The sequence below is a fragment of the Lampris incognitus genome, chromosome 14 (assembly GCF_029633865.1).
Source record: "Lampris incognitus isolate fLamInc1 chromosome 14, fLamInc1.hap2, whole genome shotgun sequence".
Lineage (NCBI taxonomy): Eukaryota > Metazoa > Chordata > Actinopteri > Lampriformes > Lampridae > Lampris > Lampris incognitus.
The window spans coordinates 35,427,436-35,443,048 of record NC_079224.1 but is presented as its reverse complement, the minus strand read 5'-3'; the positions used below and the strand labels follow the sequence as shown (position 1 = coordinate 35,443,048).

Here is a 15,613-nt window from a genome sequence, read left to right as displayed (position 1 = left end):
CATCACGACAAGCTCATTTGTGGCAGCAAACGGCGGAAGTCGCTTACTCATCAGACCGTTTCAAAGATGGCGCTCGCTAGTGTGTTACACAGCGATTCTGCGGATTTTTCATTTGATACTCGCAAAACTTTTGCTTTTGGTTGTGGTGTCAGAGAGGCTGATCTGGGAATTGGACCTACACCGGGAGACGGCCTGAGTTTTTCTGTTACGCCATCACTAATTACCGTGGACGAGGAAGGCCCCGAGAGGAAAATAGAATTTCTCCATGGAACAACAACCTTAGCATTCAAAGTGAGTAATTACACAACAGAAAATTATCACCTTTCATATTTGTTAAATTGGTTATTTGATCAACTGTTACTTGCTGTGTCAAGGACTAAAAACTTGCCTCTTCGGGGCCATGAATCTGCCAATACTGCCATTGGTGTCGGCTATTGCTATTGCGCCCATAATTACTTAAACGCCCTTATTGTCGGTGTCTACCGTTGTCCCTCCTTCTACGTGCACTTGACATTTTATGTTCTTACAGCGGGGATATGTCCGTTATACTATTATGTGGCAATGTGAATCTAATGTGTACTTTGCTTTTTAACCCCTTTATGATCTAAGGTGCTCTTACACAAATGCTCTCGACATGACACGAACACTTGACTATGATCACTACATCGCAAATGTAGGCTTCAACTACTACTTCATGTATTGCTAATATAATATGATTACAATGTGCCAAAATTTACTGCTACTACATATAATACCGTTATGATTACTGTGTAGCACCCTGTGATGCCAGCTGGACTTGGTAATACTCAAATGTATCTGCTAATTGTTGACTCTTTTTTTTGTAAGTCACTTTGGGTAAAAAGTGTCTACCAAACGAGTAAATGTAAATTCGTATCTAGCTTTTCATTAGGATACTCACAGACAGCCCAGTACAACAAATTGCTATCTCATAGCAGGTGGTTCCAATCCACAACTATCTATAATTGTTCCATTTTAAACCGTTAACTTCAAGACAGCCCAAGCACTAGCCTTATGCAACCTAATTCATCTATCTGACTTCTCTTTATGTGAGTTTTTATGCTTTGAATTTGGCAGGTAAGGTGTAATTAATGTATTACCAACATCATCTCTCAAAGCCACTTCTACAATTTTCATCATACTGTCATGTTGGTCGGAAGACCTATTTGCAAATGTGCTTAGCTGACAAATCTAGATCTGGAAAAGTTAAGTAAAACTTCCTCTCTGTGAACTCAAAAGAAACTATCTCAATAATTGTATTTTTCTATTTCCCAATTCCCTTCTCTCTTCCAGTTTGACCATGGCGTCATTGTTGCTGTCGACTCCAGAGCCACTGCCGGCTCCTACATCGCCTCTCAGACAGTGAAGAAAGTCATTGAGATCAACCCCTACTTGCTGGGCACGATGGCTGGAGGAGCTGCAGACTGTAGCTTTTGGGAGCGTTTGTTGGCCCGCCAATGTCGCATCTATGAGCTTCGCAACAAGGAGCGCATTTCAGTGGCAGCAGCCTCCAAACTGCTGGCTAACATGGTGTACCAGTACAAGGGAATGGGGCTCAGCATGGGAACAATGGTGTGTGGCTGGGATAAGAGAGGCCCAGGTAAATGAGGCAGCCAGACATGCCACCCATACACTTTCCTCCCTTTCTATGTATGACCTGTGTGTTTCCTGACTGCATCCTATTATTATGTGATAAGAAAAATCAATTTCCCAATGAATAACATTAAGTTTTTGTAATTTGATCTTGACCAGGGTCCATTAGTGTATAGTCATTTTTTTAATGGCTAGCTTTAACCTTCTTTAGTGGCAGGTAGGTTAAGATTGCCTCATTCAGCTGAACAATATAAATTGTGGTCAACAAATGAAAGGATTTGACCATAGATATGTAATTTGTTTTTTACTGAATGATTGCAGATGCATCCTTTCAGTAAAATTTTACCCCCTTCCCCCAAAAACATAATGGGAAGCACCAGCATCAAGTCTACAAGGTATGAAATTCATGATTCCATCCAAATGTTCATAACCACTATACCCAGAAACTCTACAAGCCATCATAATACCTTGTTTATAGAACTAGCTTAACCTAACTTAAACTGAATTCCTTCACAGGAGCTAAATAAAGCCTTATGCAGTTTGCAGTAGTCCATAGTGCAAGTCTGATTCAGATTTCAGTTTTACATCCGTGGTTAAAGTCAATTTAGACTATTCTGATGTAAACAACTTCCTAGATTGTTGTATTTTTTTTGTAATTTGAAACGGTAAACCCCATTCATCTCGCTTAAAACACTAAGGTTGATTTTCAAACGTTTAACTAATGTCTGATTTATGCACATCGCCTGCATCTTACATTAGTCACTCCTTCTTAGATCTTGACTTTGCCCTTTTTTTCTTTTATGGGAAGCATAAAATTAAATCATACAGTATAATGGTCAACACAAGGTGGTACAGGGAGCAGGACTTTTGTACAGGCATCCACACTGTAGAAGTGATTGAACTGATTCCCTACAAGTTCCAGTGACTCGGCTTTATAGCTGACAAGGCACTCTGACTTCCTTTTGAAGGAGGTGAGATTTTTTCTTAATGGATAAATGAACAAAATTAACTTTAAATGAACTTCCACAATTAATTTTAATTCACATTCATCCTTTGAGCAAATGTTTTGTCGGTTAATGGTGGAAACGGGTAATTTTTTCTTCTCAACTGCACAGATCTTATTATTCTGATAATTTCTAATGGTAACAATCACCCAAAAAACATTCGCTCATTTGTGAGGTGAAATGATATTCCTGTAGTTGTAAATAAGCAGGAATTGTTAGTTCATATCCTCAAGCATGTTTTTTACTCTATGGTCCAAATTTGGTGTTAGTGTCCCCTGTGTCAGTATGTGAGATATTCAACTATTCTAATTTGGCTAGTTTTCATATCAAATAATGTTTTGTTTCATTCCAGGCAGCTATAAATATCCCCATCCTTGTTTTCAGAGCAGAATTTCCCCCCTCACATTGTATGCACCAGCACGGGCAAGTATAAGCAGACCTGTAGTAGTTGGTACTAGATGATACCACTAGATGGTACTGCAGCCTCTCACACAGCAAACTCTTCACGCGAGCATAACTTTGTGTGTGTCCCTGAGCTTTGTTGTTGTTTTTATTTTGTTGGGGTGTGGCGAGAGGCTGTACATTATAGGCGATGTGCTTAAAGAGGCTGCCACAATGACACAGTAATGGGAAATCGATGAGACTGGGGCCGCCGGCCGCCGAGAGAGTGGCACCGTGATGGACGCAGGGTCTCAGCCCTGAACAATTGGGTCGCATGCATAATGGTGGTACCCCCGCCGTGATCGATGGCAGCTTTGTCCACACAGCAGCGAGGTCTGTGTGAGCAATGACGGCCCCAAGTATGCCAGCCAATGTAAATAAATACTGGGCAATCAATTGGAGAAATAATGATTCTTGTATAATTTCAGTAGGAGCGGAGGCCCACCTTGGCTTAAACAAAGGCCGTTGATGGAATGGAGAGGTAAATGTCATGTAAATGAAATCAATCGCGATTAGGAAGGAAGCTCATTATCCTGCTCATATGTCAAGAGCGCTTTTTTTCCACTGATGGAGTATTTAAACCTGCAGTGCCTAAGTTTTGTCTACCCCTTCTGGCAGTGAGGGTAATTACTTCTCATCCTTCAGCTCTCTCCAACATGAAAAAGCTACACCAGGGGTGGCTAACCCTGTGCCATGGAGAGCCACGTGTACGCAGGTTTTCATTCCAGCTGGACTCCACACCAGGTGATTTCACCGATTCAACAAAAGAGGAAGAATGTATCAGTGAAATCACCTGGTATGGAGTCTGGCTGGAATGAAAACCTGCGTACACATGGCTCTCCATGGCACATGGTTAGCCACCGCTGAGCTACACCTATGGTTATCTGTGTTTGTCCTCCCTGTTGATCGCTTTTTTTTCTTTTTTTTCTTTCTTTTTTTTTTGACTAAGCCTTCCCCTGAATGCCGAGTTTCTTTTTTCTCTGGAGCATCAGAAACTTTTCTTGGATGTTTCTTAGGTTTTTCCGCCATAGCTTCCAAGCACGGAAGCTTTCTGTCAGAAAGCCATGAAGGCTGAAGGCAAGCCAATCGGAGGCATGCGAACGCTTTCGTCACACGGAAGTTCAGCTCTGGCAAAGCGATCATTGCAGGTTGACGTAAAATGCATCGCTATGCATCACTTCCAGTGCACCAGCGTGGGAATGCAGCGTGGGAATGTCACCCCTCCAGACACCAGATTTAAAACGTCGTTATGCTGAGAAATACAGAGAGATTTACCTGGCGGTGATAGGCTTAATCATCGTTGTGTTAGCTCGTTTTCCCAAGGGCTTGAATGTCATGGACATTCATTTATATGTAAAAGTCCCGCACTCTAGCTTTAAGGGGATCACCAATGAATCTACTGGAAAAAAAAAAGAATGTTGAGGAGCTTGAAAATATTTCTGTATGCAATAACGTTCAATATTATGGTGCTAATCAGGCCATGGTTATTGCCTGGCAGGTTGATTGTGGGGGAGAGGGCTGTGCGCTCTTCACCTGCTGCACAGTGCCTCCTGCTGCTCGTGGCAGAGACAGGTTTATGATGAGGTCTGATGTGATTACCACTGGCCCAAAAAAGAGGGCAGCTTCAATACAAAAGAGGTAGAGCGGTGTTGGGTGTTATGCTGGTTGACTCGCCGATACACTGGACCACAGCAAAGAAAAACCCTGCCAACAGCCACAGATTTACTGCTGTTCCGCTGTGAGGGAATAAAGGTTCACCAGCTAGGCAGGCAGGCATCTTGATGTGATGTTTATTTATTTATTTAGTTTCCTTTCCCCTCGACAACCGCTTCTCTCCACACATGATGGGGCCAGTCTTGTATTAAAGAAAAGAGAAGCTTGCCTGTTGGAGTCCAGCCAGCCTTTACCTCCTGCCTCTCACCCACCTCTGAAAGCTGTCAATACAGCACACCTTGGTGTGGATGATGTGGTGGGCAGAAAAAAAAAGGAAAAATCACCTGTCATTTGATTGATAAAATGGAAAGCATCTCTTGCCCACCACTCTCAGAATACTTGGTTGTCTTGGCAGCGCTCAAACGTGCATCTCATGAATTTCGTCTTCCTCCTGTCTGGTGAGCCCTCGACATCCTGCTCTCTTTCCAGTGTATGTCTCCCGTTGCCGTTTGTGATGCATAGACTGCCGAGCGGTGCCCCATCGGGCCCCATAAAGGCCCCAGGTGTGTTGTTGTGGACTGGCTCTGGGAAGTGTGTTTGGTGCTGACGTGCCTTCATTCACGGGCCTTTTTTTAGAGAGTCCTTATCCCCCCTCTCTCAACCATGCCACTCATTACAAGGACTTGCAAACTCTCTCTCGCTATGTCTTCGCTGCTGATTATGTTTTTTTTAAACGAATCCCTGACAATTTTCAAGAGGCATAGACGGGCCTTAAAACGGCAAATTACCCCCATGTGCCGGCAAGCACCCACTGATTATCACGGTGAGCGAGCCGCAGACTGAGGAAGCTGCAATTTGCTAGTTGAAAGTGGTTATGAGCTACTACCAACCTTTTTAAAGGAAAGCGTGCCCCTCTATCTCTAATAGACCATGTCGTTGCTTTTGTTGGGGAGCTGTTTGAATAATGATGTACAAAGTGAGAATATCTAGATTTAAAGGAAAAAATAAATTAGGTTGGAGAAAAGGGGATGTGAATATCTGCCATCTTTGTGTGCACACTCAGGACTGACTGTCCAAGTACTTTTCCTATTTTGGTCTCATTTCCACTGGTTTTGCCTGTTAACACGGTTATAAAAACACAGTTTTTTGCAGGCAGCCTTTTTTTTGTGTGCCATCTGTGGGATTGGCTGTGGGCGAGCTCACCAGTTGGTGTCATTCACCCGATCCGTGTCACTCGGTGAAAAGGCCTCACGAGTGTGTTCACGGACTGGAACAAAGCGTCATGCATGTGTCCGTCTAACCACAGCTCAGAGCAAACTGTCTCTCACAGGTCCATCAGAGCAACGCGCATGAATCTGCAATACTCAGGGCACCGAAACTCTGCGTGTGTGTTTGTTTGTTTGTTTTTGTGGTTTGCATACGTCGCATCTGTGTTCGCACGGAGATGAGGGGAATGCTGACGTAGATGCGAGGGAGTGTATGTGCTCCTGCCAAAGGGGGATATATTTATGTGCGTCTGTAATCATCCGTCATGGACAAACAACTGAGAGTGCCTTGCCTTGTTTGCCATCCTCCTCCTTTTGAAAGTGTGAGGTGGGGTCACCTGCACAGCCTCAGATTATGGGTCGATAGTTAATTTTTGGTGCGTTCACAGGGATCAATCAGGCCTGGGGCAGGGCCCTGGGGCGGATGGTACTGTGGCCCCACGCCTCATCAGCAGGTTCTGCTGCCTGCCTCGGTTTACTCAGATCGGAGGCAGCTGTTGATGTCTGCTGGCCCTGTTTCACTTGGACAGGATGCAGCTGTTCATAACCTCTCTGGAGGCCACACCATGTGTGTGTGTGTGTGTGTGTGTGTGTGTGTGTGTGTGTGTGTGTGTGTGTGTGTGTGTGTGTGTGTGTGTGTGTGTGTGTGTGTGTGTGTGTGTTTGCATGACAGTCAGGGTGTTAAATGTACCCTCTCAATTTTCCTGACGCAGCTCAACACCTGAGTGAGGAGGACAGAGAAAGCTTTTGCATCAAAACACATGTCCTCCTACTTTGTTCCCCCCACCCCCCCAACACCCATATGGTCCTGACTGCCTGGCCCCTCTGTCTGTCTTTCTCTCTCTCTGTCTGTCTGTCTCTCTCTCTAAGGGGGGTCTAATGACAGGATGTTGTATTGATTTAAAGCCCACTGATGCTAATTTGTGGTAATGGGCTATACAAATAAAATGGACTGTCTCTCTCTCTCTCTCTCTCTCTCTCTCTCTCTCTCTCTCTCTCTCAGGACTGTACTACGTGGACTCAGAGGGGAACAGAGTGTGCGGCGACCTGTTTGCTGTGGGCTCTGGCTCCATGTACGCTTACGGAGTGATGGACAGTGGCCTGCGGCACGACCTGACCGTCGAGGAAGCCTGTGAACTAGGCCGCCGTGCCATTTACCAGGCCACCTACAGAGACGCCTACAGCGGAGGGCAGGTCAACTTGTACCACGTCCACAGCCAGGGCTGGACCAGGGTATCCCAGGAGGATGTGCTCATGCTGCACCAGCAGTACAAGGATCAGGTGTAGTCTCAGGAAGTAGAGCGGTTGGGTAAATGAGGGGATCTAGGTTGTTCCTCTGTTAGTCAATATTAAACACATTCTGACATGTAGGAGGGGGCTGATTGATTATGTTTTTTTATGTATATACACACATGTATACACACTCAGTAACCATTACATATTTGAGCTGTTAGCAGTTGAAAGCTTCACAGGATACCCCACACAGAGGTGGATTTGAGGGGGTGCAGTCTCACTCACGTAAGGGGCCCGATGATTCAGACATGCCTCAGTGCAGTGTGGGAGTAGTGAGGTGTCTGGCCTACATACGTTTCACTTGGATTCATAACCTGAAAAATCTGTGTCCTCCTCCTCAATAAAACCTGATGTTCTTTTTCCAAGAGGAATGTTATCTGTCTTTTTATTTGCATGCTCAAATTCGCCTTAATATTAATTCTTGTACATCAGATTACCGGGGTGTACTTCCACATGCATATGGGTTTTCTGACTTCCTCAACACACTTTGATGTAGTTCTTTTGCTCTGGTTTGTTGTTTATATTCAAGTCACCTGTTCCCCCAGCTGTTAGGATGCAGAGGCTAAGTCTCGTTTGTCTCCTCTATATGTCCAGCCTTTATTAGTGTGAACTAACACTGTCCAAATACCACTATTTAATTGCATGGCACCGGCATCGTTAATTGTTCCCCCGGCGCTGTAACGGTGCATTTTCTTCTCATATGCAATGTTGTTTCCTCCATTCATGTTAAAACGCATATATATATTTATTTTTATTTTTTTAATGGAAGGGGAAATTTCTTTTTTAATTCCTCCTGCACACACTTGGCTCTCTCAGCAGCGGATGTTGGTGCCACGTGATGCGTTACAACGTAACGATCTGCGGAGTGCGTGCGTGTGTCTGTGCGCGCGCGCGCGCCTCTCTCCAGTGGTTTTTATGGTTGGGAGCGAACACTAATAAAGGCGATGGGTAGACATCGAAAGGCTTTACACTTTCAAGCCATGGTTAAAAACTACTTTCACAGGTGACTAGTTAGCAGATGGAATAGAAATGGGATCCGGATAAAGGGAAATGAGCCCGGCCTTTTCTTGCGGCGCGTCTGCCGGTAGATGAAGCGGCGGGATTGCGTTGTCATTGAAGGCCCCGCGCGGTCGATAAGGGCACCCGCATGTGTCCGTTGGTCATATGGGACAAACGCCGGTGAACGGTGCGGCGATAAGGCGCAGCGAGGGTTTTCCGGAGGCGCGCTTTAGGAGTTAAAGCAGTGATTTACATATACACGGGGGACGGGTCTCAGTATGCAAATCGTTTTCTCGGTCTCGGGGAGGAGAGAGGCCTCGGCTCTTCAGCGGCGTTAAAGCGTCCGACGGAGACGCGCTTGCGTCTGAGCGCGAGGCGAGAAGGCGGGCGATAGGCTGTTAAAAATAGTCCTCCCCGGCTGCAGCTGTGGATCCCAAACGCCTTGCGAAGGTACTGTTTGAAGAGCCGCAGGACCGCACCTGGCTGGTTATACGGAGCAGAGTAGATGCCATGAGAAAACGCACAGCCTCAATGTGACGTTTTGTTTTGCCGCACAATCTCTTGTATTAACTAAGAAGCCGGCGCTGCTAACGTGGCTGACAAACAGAACTTGTCAAAATGAAACATGATTATGAATAGGCCCACAGCTTATGATAAATATATAGCCTTTTTTTTAAGCCATGAGTCAGTATACCCAAAATGCGTTACAGGGACAAAATGACTCATAAGTGGTGTAATTTTCTCTGCCTTTGTCCACTGACAAGAGTTAGATTTATTCAGGCCAAGGCGTGACAACAGCCTGTGGTCCATAATGCCCCTTAACGTCCAAGTTTACTGTGTAGATTATTTTGTATGGAGAATTGAAAAACATTTTTTTATTATCATCAAGCTACAATGAGCTCCACTCATTGCTGTAGTTTGGGAGCTGGGTGAACTCTAAATACTCTGCTGGAACCCCATATAACGTGGCTTTCCCAAGGTAGACATGTTTTGTCTGGGAACAGCTGATGTTTCAAGCTGGGTCTTTTTCACATGTGCTCAGGAGGGTGTATAGTCAATCTGTTCATCACAGTTTATCTCTGAACTCTCTGCAAAAGTTGTTAGTCGTCTTTTTTTCTGGACCCCCCCCCAATTGTACTTGGCCAATTACCCCATTCTTCCGAGCTGCTCCACCCCCTCTGCCGATCCGGGGAGGGCTGCAAACTGCCACGTGCCTCCTCCGATACACGTGGAGTCGCCAGCCGCTTCTTTTCACCTGACAGTGAGGCCTTTCACCAGGGGGACATGGAGCGTGGGAGGATCACGCTATTCCCCCCAGTTCCCCCTCCCCCCCGAACAGGCACCCCGACCGACCAGAGGAGGCGCTAGTGCAACGACCAGGACACACACCCACATCCGGCTTCCCACCCGCAGACACGGCCAATTGTGTCTTTAGAGACGCCCGACCAAGCCAGAGGCAACACACGGGGATTCGAACCGGCGACCCCCGTGTTGGTAGCCACCCGGACGCCAAAGTCGTCTTTTTTTACGGATAGTGGATCCTCATGCTACCTTTCTAGGTAAGAAGTTCGATCAATCAGCAATCAACCAAACCTTAAACAGCACCTTCCACATGTAAAGGCTCAATGCAATGCTCTCTAAGTGAGAACTGGTCAAGAGAATATTAAATATGCATAGAGTGAGAAAATATGCATAGAAAATGCATATACGGTGAATAGGTGAGAGCCAAGTGCAAGTGTGTATGCGTCTGTACATAATGAGTGTGTGGGTACATTACTGGGCAGTACATTACATTACCGATCCAGGTGAGAGTCTGGGGGGCAGTAACGGGGTCTGATTTTAGCACCCTGGTTCAGATAAGGGAGGAGTGAATGACTAAGTGGGTGTATTTTGGGTGTTTGCGGTCACAACAAGAAACAATAATGATATAAATTGCCATAGCGCCGAAATGCACTTTGATCTCTCAGTAAAAACAAAGCCGAAAAGGTTAGTAGCAGAATTCAGTCTGTATAGTTTTCTCTTTTTAAAAGAGCTCCAAGTTCGACTTCTTTCAGCCGATCCCTTTTTCCTGATACTCTTTATGTCACCAGACACTTATTTGTATACAACCAATCGGATCTCATCTCATCTCCTCTCCTCTCCTCTCCTCTCCTCTCCTCTCCTCTCCTCTCCTCTCCTCTCCTCTCCTCTCCTCTCCTCTCCTCTCATCTCATCTCATCGCCAGTCACTACTCCGGGAAGGGTCGCGGTGGCACCAGGCTAAGTAGGGCACTCCAGACGTTCCGCTCCAGACGCAACGCCCTCCAGCTCCTCCTGGGAGATCCCAAGACGTTTCCAGGCCAGATTGGACATGTAGTCTCTCCAGCAAGTTCCGGGTCTACCCCGGGGTCTCCCCCCAGTTGGACGTGCCCGGAAACCCTCCAAAGGAAGGCGCCCAGGAGGCATCCTAATCAGATGCCCGAACCACCTCAACCGGCTCCTTTCGATGCGAAGGAGCAGCGGCTCTACTCCGAGCTCCCTCCGGATGTCCGAGCTCCTCACCCTATCTCTAAGGCTGAGCCCAGACACCCTACGGAGGAAACTCATTTCAGCCGCTTGTATCCGCGATCTCACCCTTTCGGTCACTACCCAAAGCTCATGACCATAGGTGAGGGTTGGAATGAAGATTGACTGGTAAATTGAGAGCTTTGCCTTCCGGCTCAGCTCCCTCTTCACCACAACGGTCTGGTACACCGTCCGCATTACTGCTGATGCTGCACCAATCCGCCTGTCAGTCTCCCGCTCCATCCTACCCTCACTCGTGAACAACACCCCAAGATACTTGAACGGCTCCACTTGAGGCAACAACTCATCCCCAACCCGGAAAGAGTGAACCACCAAGCAGGCCAATCAGATCAAATCCTCAAATTATGAAACCCCGCCCACCTTTACAGCTAACCCACACTTGTGAGACCGCTCACATTTGAGAACAGTTATGGATTAAGGTTAAAAAAACACTCCTTATTAGTCACTGAAAGATAAAATATTTCCCTGCATGTTTTATTATGCCTTCTTGAGGGGTTTTAGACATGAAAAGTTAAATTACTGATTTTGGTCCGACTTTCAGTGAAGGGAGTCTGCGGAGCTGACAGCTCTACAAGAAATACACTTTGATAGCATCTCATTGGTGTTTTCAGGAGCAAGTATGCGAAAGGATTTGAGAAAAAGTCAAAAAAAAGAAAAAGGAAAAAGAGTCTCAAAACAAATCCTAAATCTGACATGTAATTAGTGCAAGGAACAGAAGTAATTTGAGCCTCGTGTTTTGGTGCCAGTTAAGACTCGAGTCGTAGCGGACCATCTGCAGTTTTTGGGAGGGCCCAAGAGCAGAGAGCAGTGCACTGCAGTAATCCAATCTGCTAGGGATGAACGCATGCGTGAGTTTTCCCAATGCCTGCAGGGGGAGAGAGAAACGCTTTTAACTTCTTTAACATCTTTAACTTGAAGAGGCACTGAACGTGTTAAAATGCCATTTTGGCTCCATTCCATACGTGTCTCAATGTTTAAATCACACTCAAATCCCAGAGTGACACCCAAATTTGACAGTTTTGTTTTACGGAATTGGACATGTAAAACTTCAGCATCTGGTGCGGTGGGGGTGGGGCAACCGTGGTTCCCCCGTCTACTGACCCATCTTTCCAAGCCTGTTGTTAAACGTGTGACCTTGGCGTTGCACCAGAAGGCCAGACAGCGTGCTGGCAGTAGGACTAATCGGATACCTTTGGCACACAGATTGCGGGTTGTCAACAGGTGTGGTCAGAATGGCTGCTATTATGCACACTAGCTTTCCACAATATTTTCTCTCTCTGCCCCACACCCGGGGGCAGGATGGTGACACCGAGGCAGGCGTTACAAAAATGAAGAAAAACAGGGCTTTTTTTTTTTTAACGAAACCTAAATGAAACAGGGTGTGATGAAAAATACCAGCTGGCGGTTTTTGGCGGATTTTCACACCGTCCGAGAATAACCCCCTTTTGCCCACGTTATGCCATCTGTCATGCGGCCACGTGTGATCTGGCGCCCAGACACCAGATTAGATCACTACGCTGTTCTGAGGGTGTCTTGACAAGCGTCCGGATTCGCTCACATCCCCCCATATGATGTGTCATTTCATATGATTTGAGGACAGGGCGTTATGCGAGCCGATCCTCACAGAGAGAGAGAGAGAGAGAGAGAACCACCCGCAAATTGAGGCACGTGCCCTGACTGATAGAATATTCAGAAGGTTGGCCTGTGATTTATTCCCAGGATGCTTTGCCTCGACAGAAAAACAAATGAGAAGTCTATTTGGCTAGGGTAATGACTCCCGGCTTGCTGCCTCTTGTCCACCCCGCAGGCTCGGCGGGTGTCGAATAATCAGCACACCCGAGTCTCTAAATGTGCCGCAGTTCTTCTGACAAACAACAAAGCTGGCGTGAAGATAATTGCGTTTGTGGCTCACCGCAACAACCCCCCCCCCGCTTTTCCTTGGCGGCGTAAGAGCCAGCCATACCCTCGCTTCGTTTTGAGAGGTGCTGTTTTTCATCCGTCGCAGTGACGGCCCCGGCGTTGTCATTCTCCCCGCATTAGCTGCGGCCTCCTTCCGCTACTTGAGTGTGTTTGCTCTCTCTCTCTCTCTCTCGCTCTCTCTCGTCCTCCACGCCAATGTTTTTTTTTTATTTTCTAGTTTTTTTTTGGGGTTTTGAGCTGATTAATTCAGTGACACGAATGAATAAGGCTTGGCCGAGTAAACAGTTCGGCCCTTAAGTCCTGTCCAATCTGAGTCACTACTACTCGGCAGTCCCCCGGCAGTCGCCTCGGCACTATAGGAGGCTCTGCCAACACCGCTGAAGATGCTCTCGATGGTGATGATGATGATGATGGTGGGGCTGAGGATGAGGGCGATAGCGCTACTATTAATGCAGGCTGTCCCTCAAGAGGCCCCGCAGCGGTCGGCTGTTTATCCCTTGTCATGACACCTGACTATATAAATGGGGCCTGTCCGTTTGTTTTATTGTCAGCGGGGCCAGGCCGGGCCTCCCAGGCAAACAGAGACAGAGTCAGGGAGACTACGGCTAAAGACATGGCAGTAAGAGCGATGGTCTCTGCCGTGGTCACTCCACTTACTCCCGTGTGGCTCCCGGCTTACTTTATTGCACGGCGTGCTTTAATATGTGTTGACTAAGTCCCTAAGGGCGCAGGAAAGTGAATTGCGGACGATGTTGTTTCAGATTTCTGCGGCTCCCTCGCTATTTTAGTGCTTAACGCACCAGTATTGTCTGGACGGAGACGTAAAATTTGTCTTGTGGTGACACTTTGTCTTCTTCCTTCTGCAGTCTAGCGTGGTGTGTTTGCCCGTCCACTGTAAAAGTGAATTCTTTATTTCGTGTCAGGTTAAATTGGGTTGTGTCGAGGCAGCGATGATGCTTTTGTGTATCACCGATGTGTCGTATACAGCATCCATGGAATGCAATCTTCGACTCGACAAATTCATTTTTGATTGGTTTTGTGCGTAGTTTAGAGCTGCAGGCCCTCTGACAGTCTGGAAAGGGCTGAACTATGTCAGGCCGGCATCTCTCTCACTCACACACACACACACACGCGTGTCTCTGTGAGGACCCTCCTTGACTAATCACGATCTGATTCCAGATAGCAAAATTGCTGTGGCCCGGACCCGTCCCACACCCGACATGTTCATCCAGCCCACATCCTGCGTGGAATGATGGCACTTGGCCGGTCCACTCCTGATTGCCAGATCTGGGCCAGATCCAAGCCATAACAATGCCGCATGTGCCACATATTTGCCAAAGGTGGCCCATATTTGTTTTGTGATATTTGGGTCATATTCACCATTTACCACATGGGCCACTTCAGGGTCACATCCAGATTACATGTTGCAGAGAGCACCGCATCTGTCCCGAAAAAGGCCCACATTTGACTTGGCATATTTGGGCCATATTTGCTATTATACATGTGGGCCACTTCAGGCTCACATCCATTTTGTCAGGGCCAGAAGAAGGCCATCAGTGCCGCATCATTACCTGAAGTGGCCCACATCCGGATGCTACCTGGGATACCGCCATGTTGGCGTTGTTCCCATGACATCATAATTAGTGTTGCTCCAGGACCATCATTGCAACGGACCAATCACGTTGTTTTGATGTGACTTTGCGACCAAAAAAAAAAAAAAAGAGACATACCAAAGCTAACCTAACCTAACATAACCTCAACCCAACCCTAACACTTACCTTACCCTAACCTTAACCGATAGTCTGCACTAACCCACAACCTATTCCCACAACCTTTCCCCCCTGAGTCACAAAGGCACGACAATGCGATTGGTCAGTTGCAATGATGGTGACTGATTGATTATGACGTCGTAGGAACGACGCCAGCACGGGTATATCAGATACACCATTGACTACATTCATTCCTTAGCCCTTAACCCTAACCTTAACCCTTACACTAACTTTGACCTAATCCTAACCCAAACATGTACTCCAACCCCAACCATAACCACTAACCTCAATTCCAAAACGGAACCAACCTCCATTCCAAAAAAAAACCTGGCAAAGATGTTCTACAGACTAGCTATAGTTATATGTGCAGACACATTAGTGAAGACAGATATTTCTACGTATTTTAGCGAATTCGAGAGGTAACCACAAAAACCACCGCTGCCAGGACGCGAACCCATTTCTTCCGCACCGTAGGAGACATCGCTAACCGCTCGACTAAAGGGTCTGACCCGTTTTCCAAGGCCTAAGCGACCCTATTCATCCGTGATCGTTACGTTGCCCCCTTTCTTCGGGATTCGCGTCCCCGTGAATCGCCACAGCCACTACGCGAACCTGGGGCTCCTACACCGCGGGCGACTACGTTAACCACTCGACTAAAGTGTCCGAGCCGTTAGCAAACGGCTAACGTGTCTACTTATCCATGCACGCTACACTACCCCCCTCCTTCAGGAAGCGTGTCCGCGCGCATCCCACTTCTGAGACCAATGTAGCGAATTCGGGGGGCAACCAGAGGAACCACCGCAGCCAGGACGCGAACCCGTATCTCCCGCACCGCGGGAGACATCGTTAGTCGGGGAGGGGGTAGTGTAACGTACACGAATAAGTAGACACGTTAGCCCTTAGCTAACGAGTCGGACCCTTTAGTCGACTGGTTAACGTTGTCGCTTGCGGTGTGGGGAACACAGGTTCGCGTCCCGGCTGTGGTGGTTCCCTCCATCGGATGCGCTTCCCGAAGGAGGAGGGGGGTAATGTAACGATCACGGATGGGTAGGCTTGGTAGCCTTTGGCTAATGGGTCGTACCCTGCAGGTACGG

At 47.1% G+C, this 15,613-nt stretch overlaps 1 protein-coding gene across 1 annotated transcript; it reads left to right on the top strand.

The window, feature by feature from the left end:
- The first annotated feature begins 46 nt into the window (after positions 1-46).
- psmb5 (proteasome 20S subunit beta 5) lies at positions 47-7,634 on the top strand. Its single transcript, XM_056292954.1, has 3 exons — positions 47-291; positions 1,312-1,618; positions 6,978-7,634. The coding sequence occupies exons 1-3, from the start codon at positions 67-69 to the stop codon at positions 7,259-7,261; spliced, it is 816 nt and encodes a 271-aa protein (XP_056148929.1). The 5' UTR covers positions 47-66; the 3' UTR covers positions 7,262-7,634.
- Positions 7,635-15,613: the final 7,979 nt, after the last annotated feature.

What these genes read in the sequence shown, in the direction of transcription:
- psmb5 (XM_056292954.1), top strand. Translation starts at nt 67, where the DNA reads ATGGCGCTCGCTAGTGTGTTACACAGCGATTCTGCGGATTTTTCATTT. An exon ending in CAACAACCTTAGCATTCAAA is followed by an intron (nt 292 to 1,311) that starts GTGAGTAATTAC and finishes TCTCTCTTCCAG; the next exon opens with TTTGACCATGGCGTCATTGT. An exon ending in CTGGGATAAGAGAGGCCCAG is followed by an intron (nt 1,619 to 6,977) that starts GTAAATGAGGCA and finishes TCTCTCTCTCAG; the next exon opens with GACTGTACTACGTGGACTCA.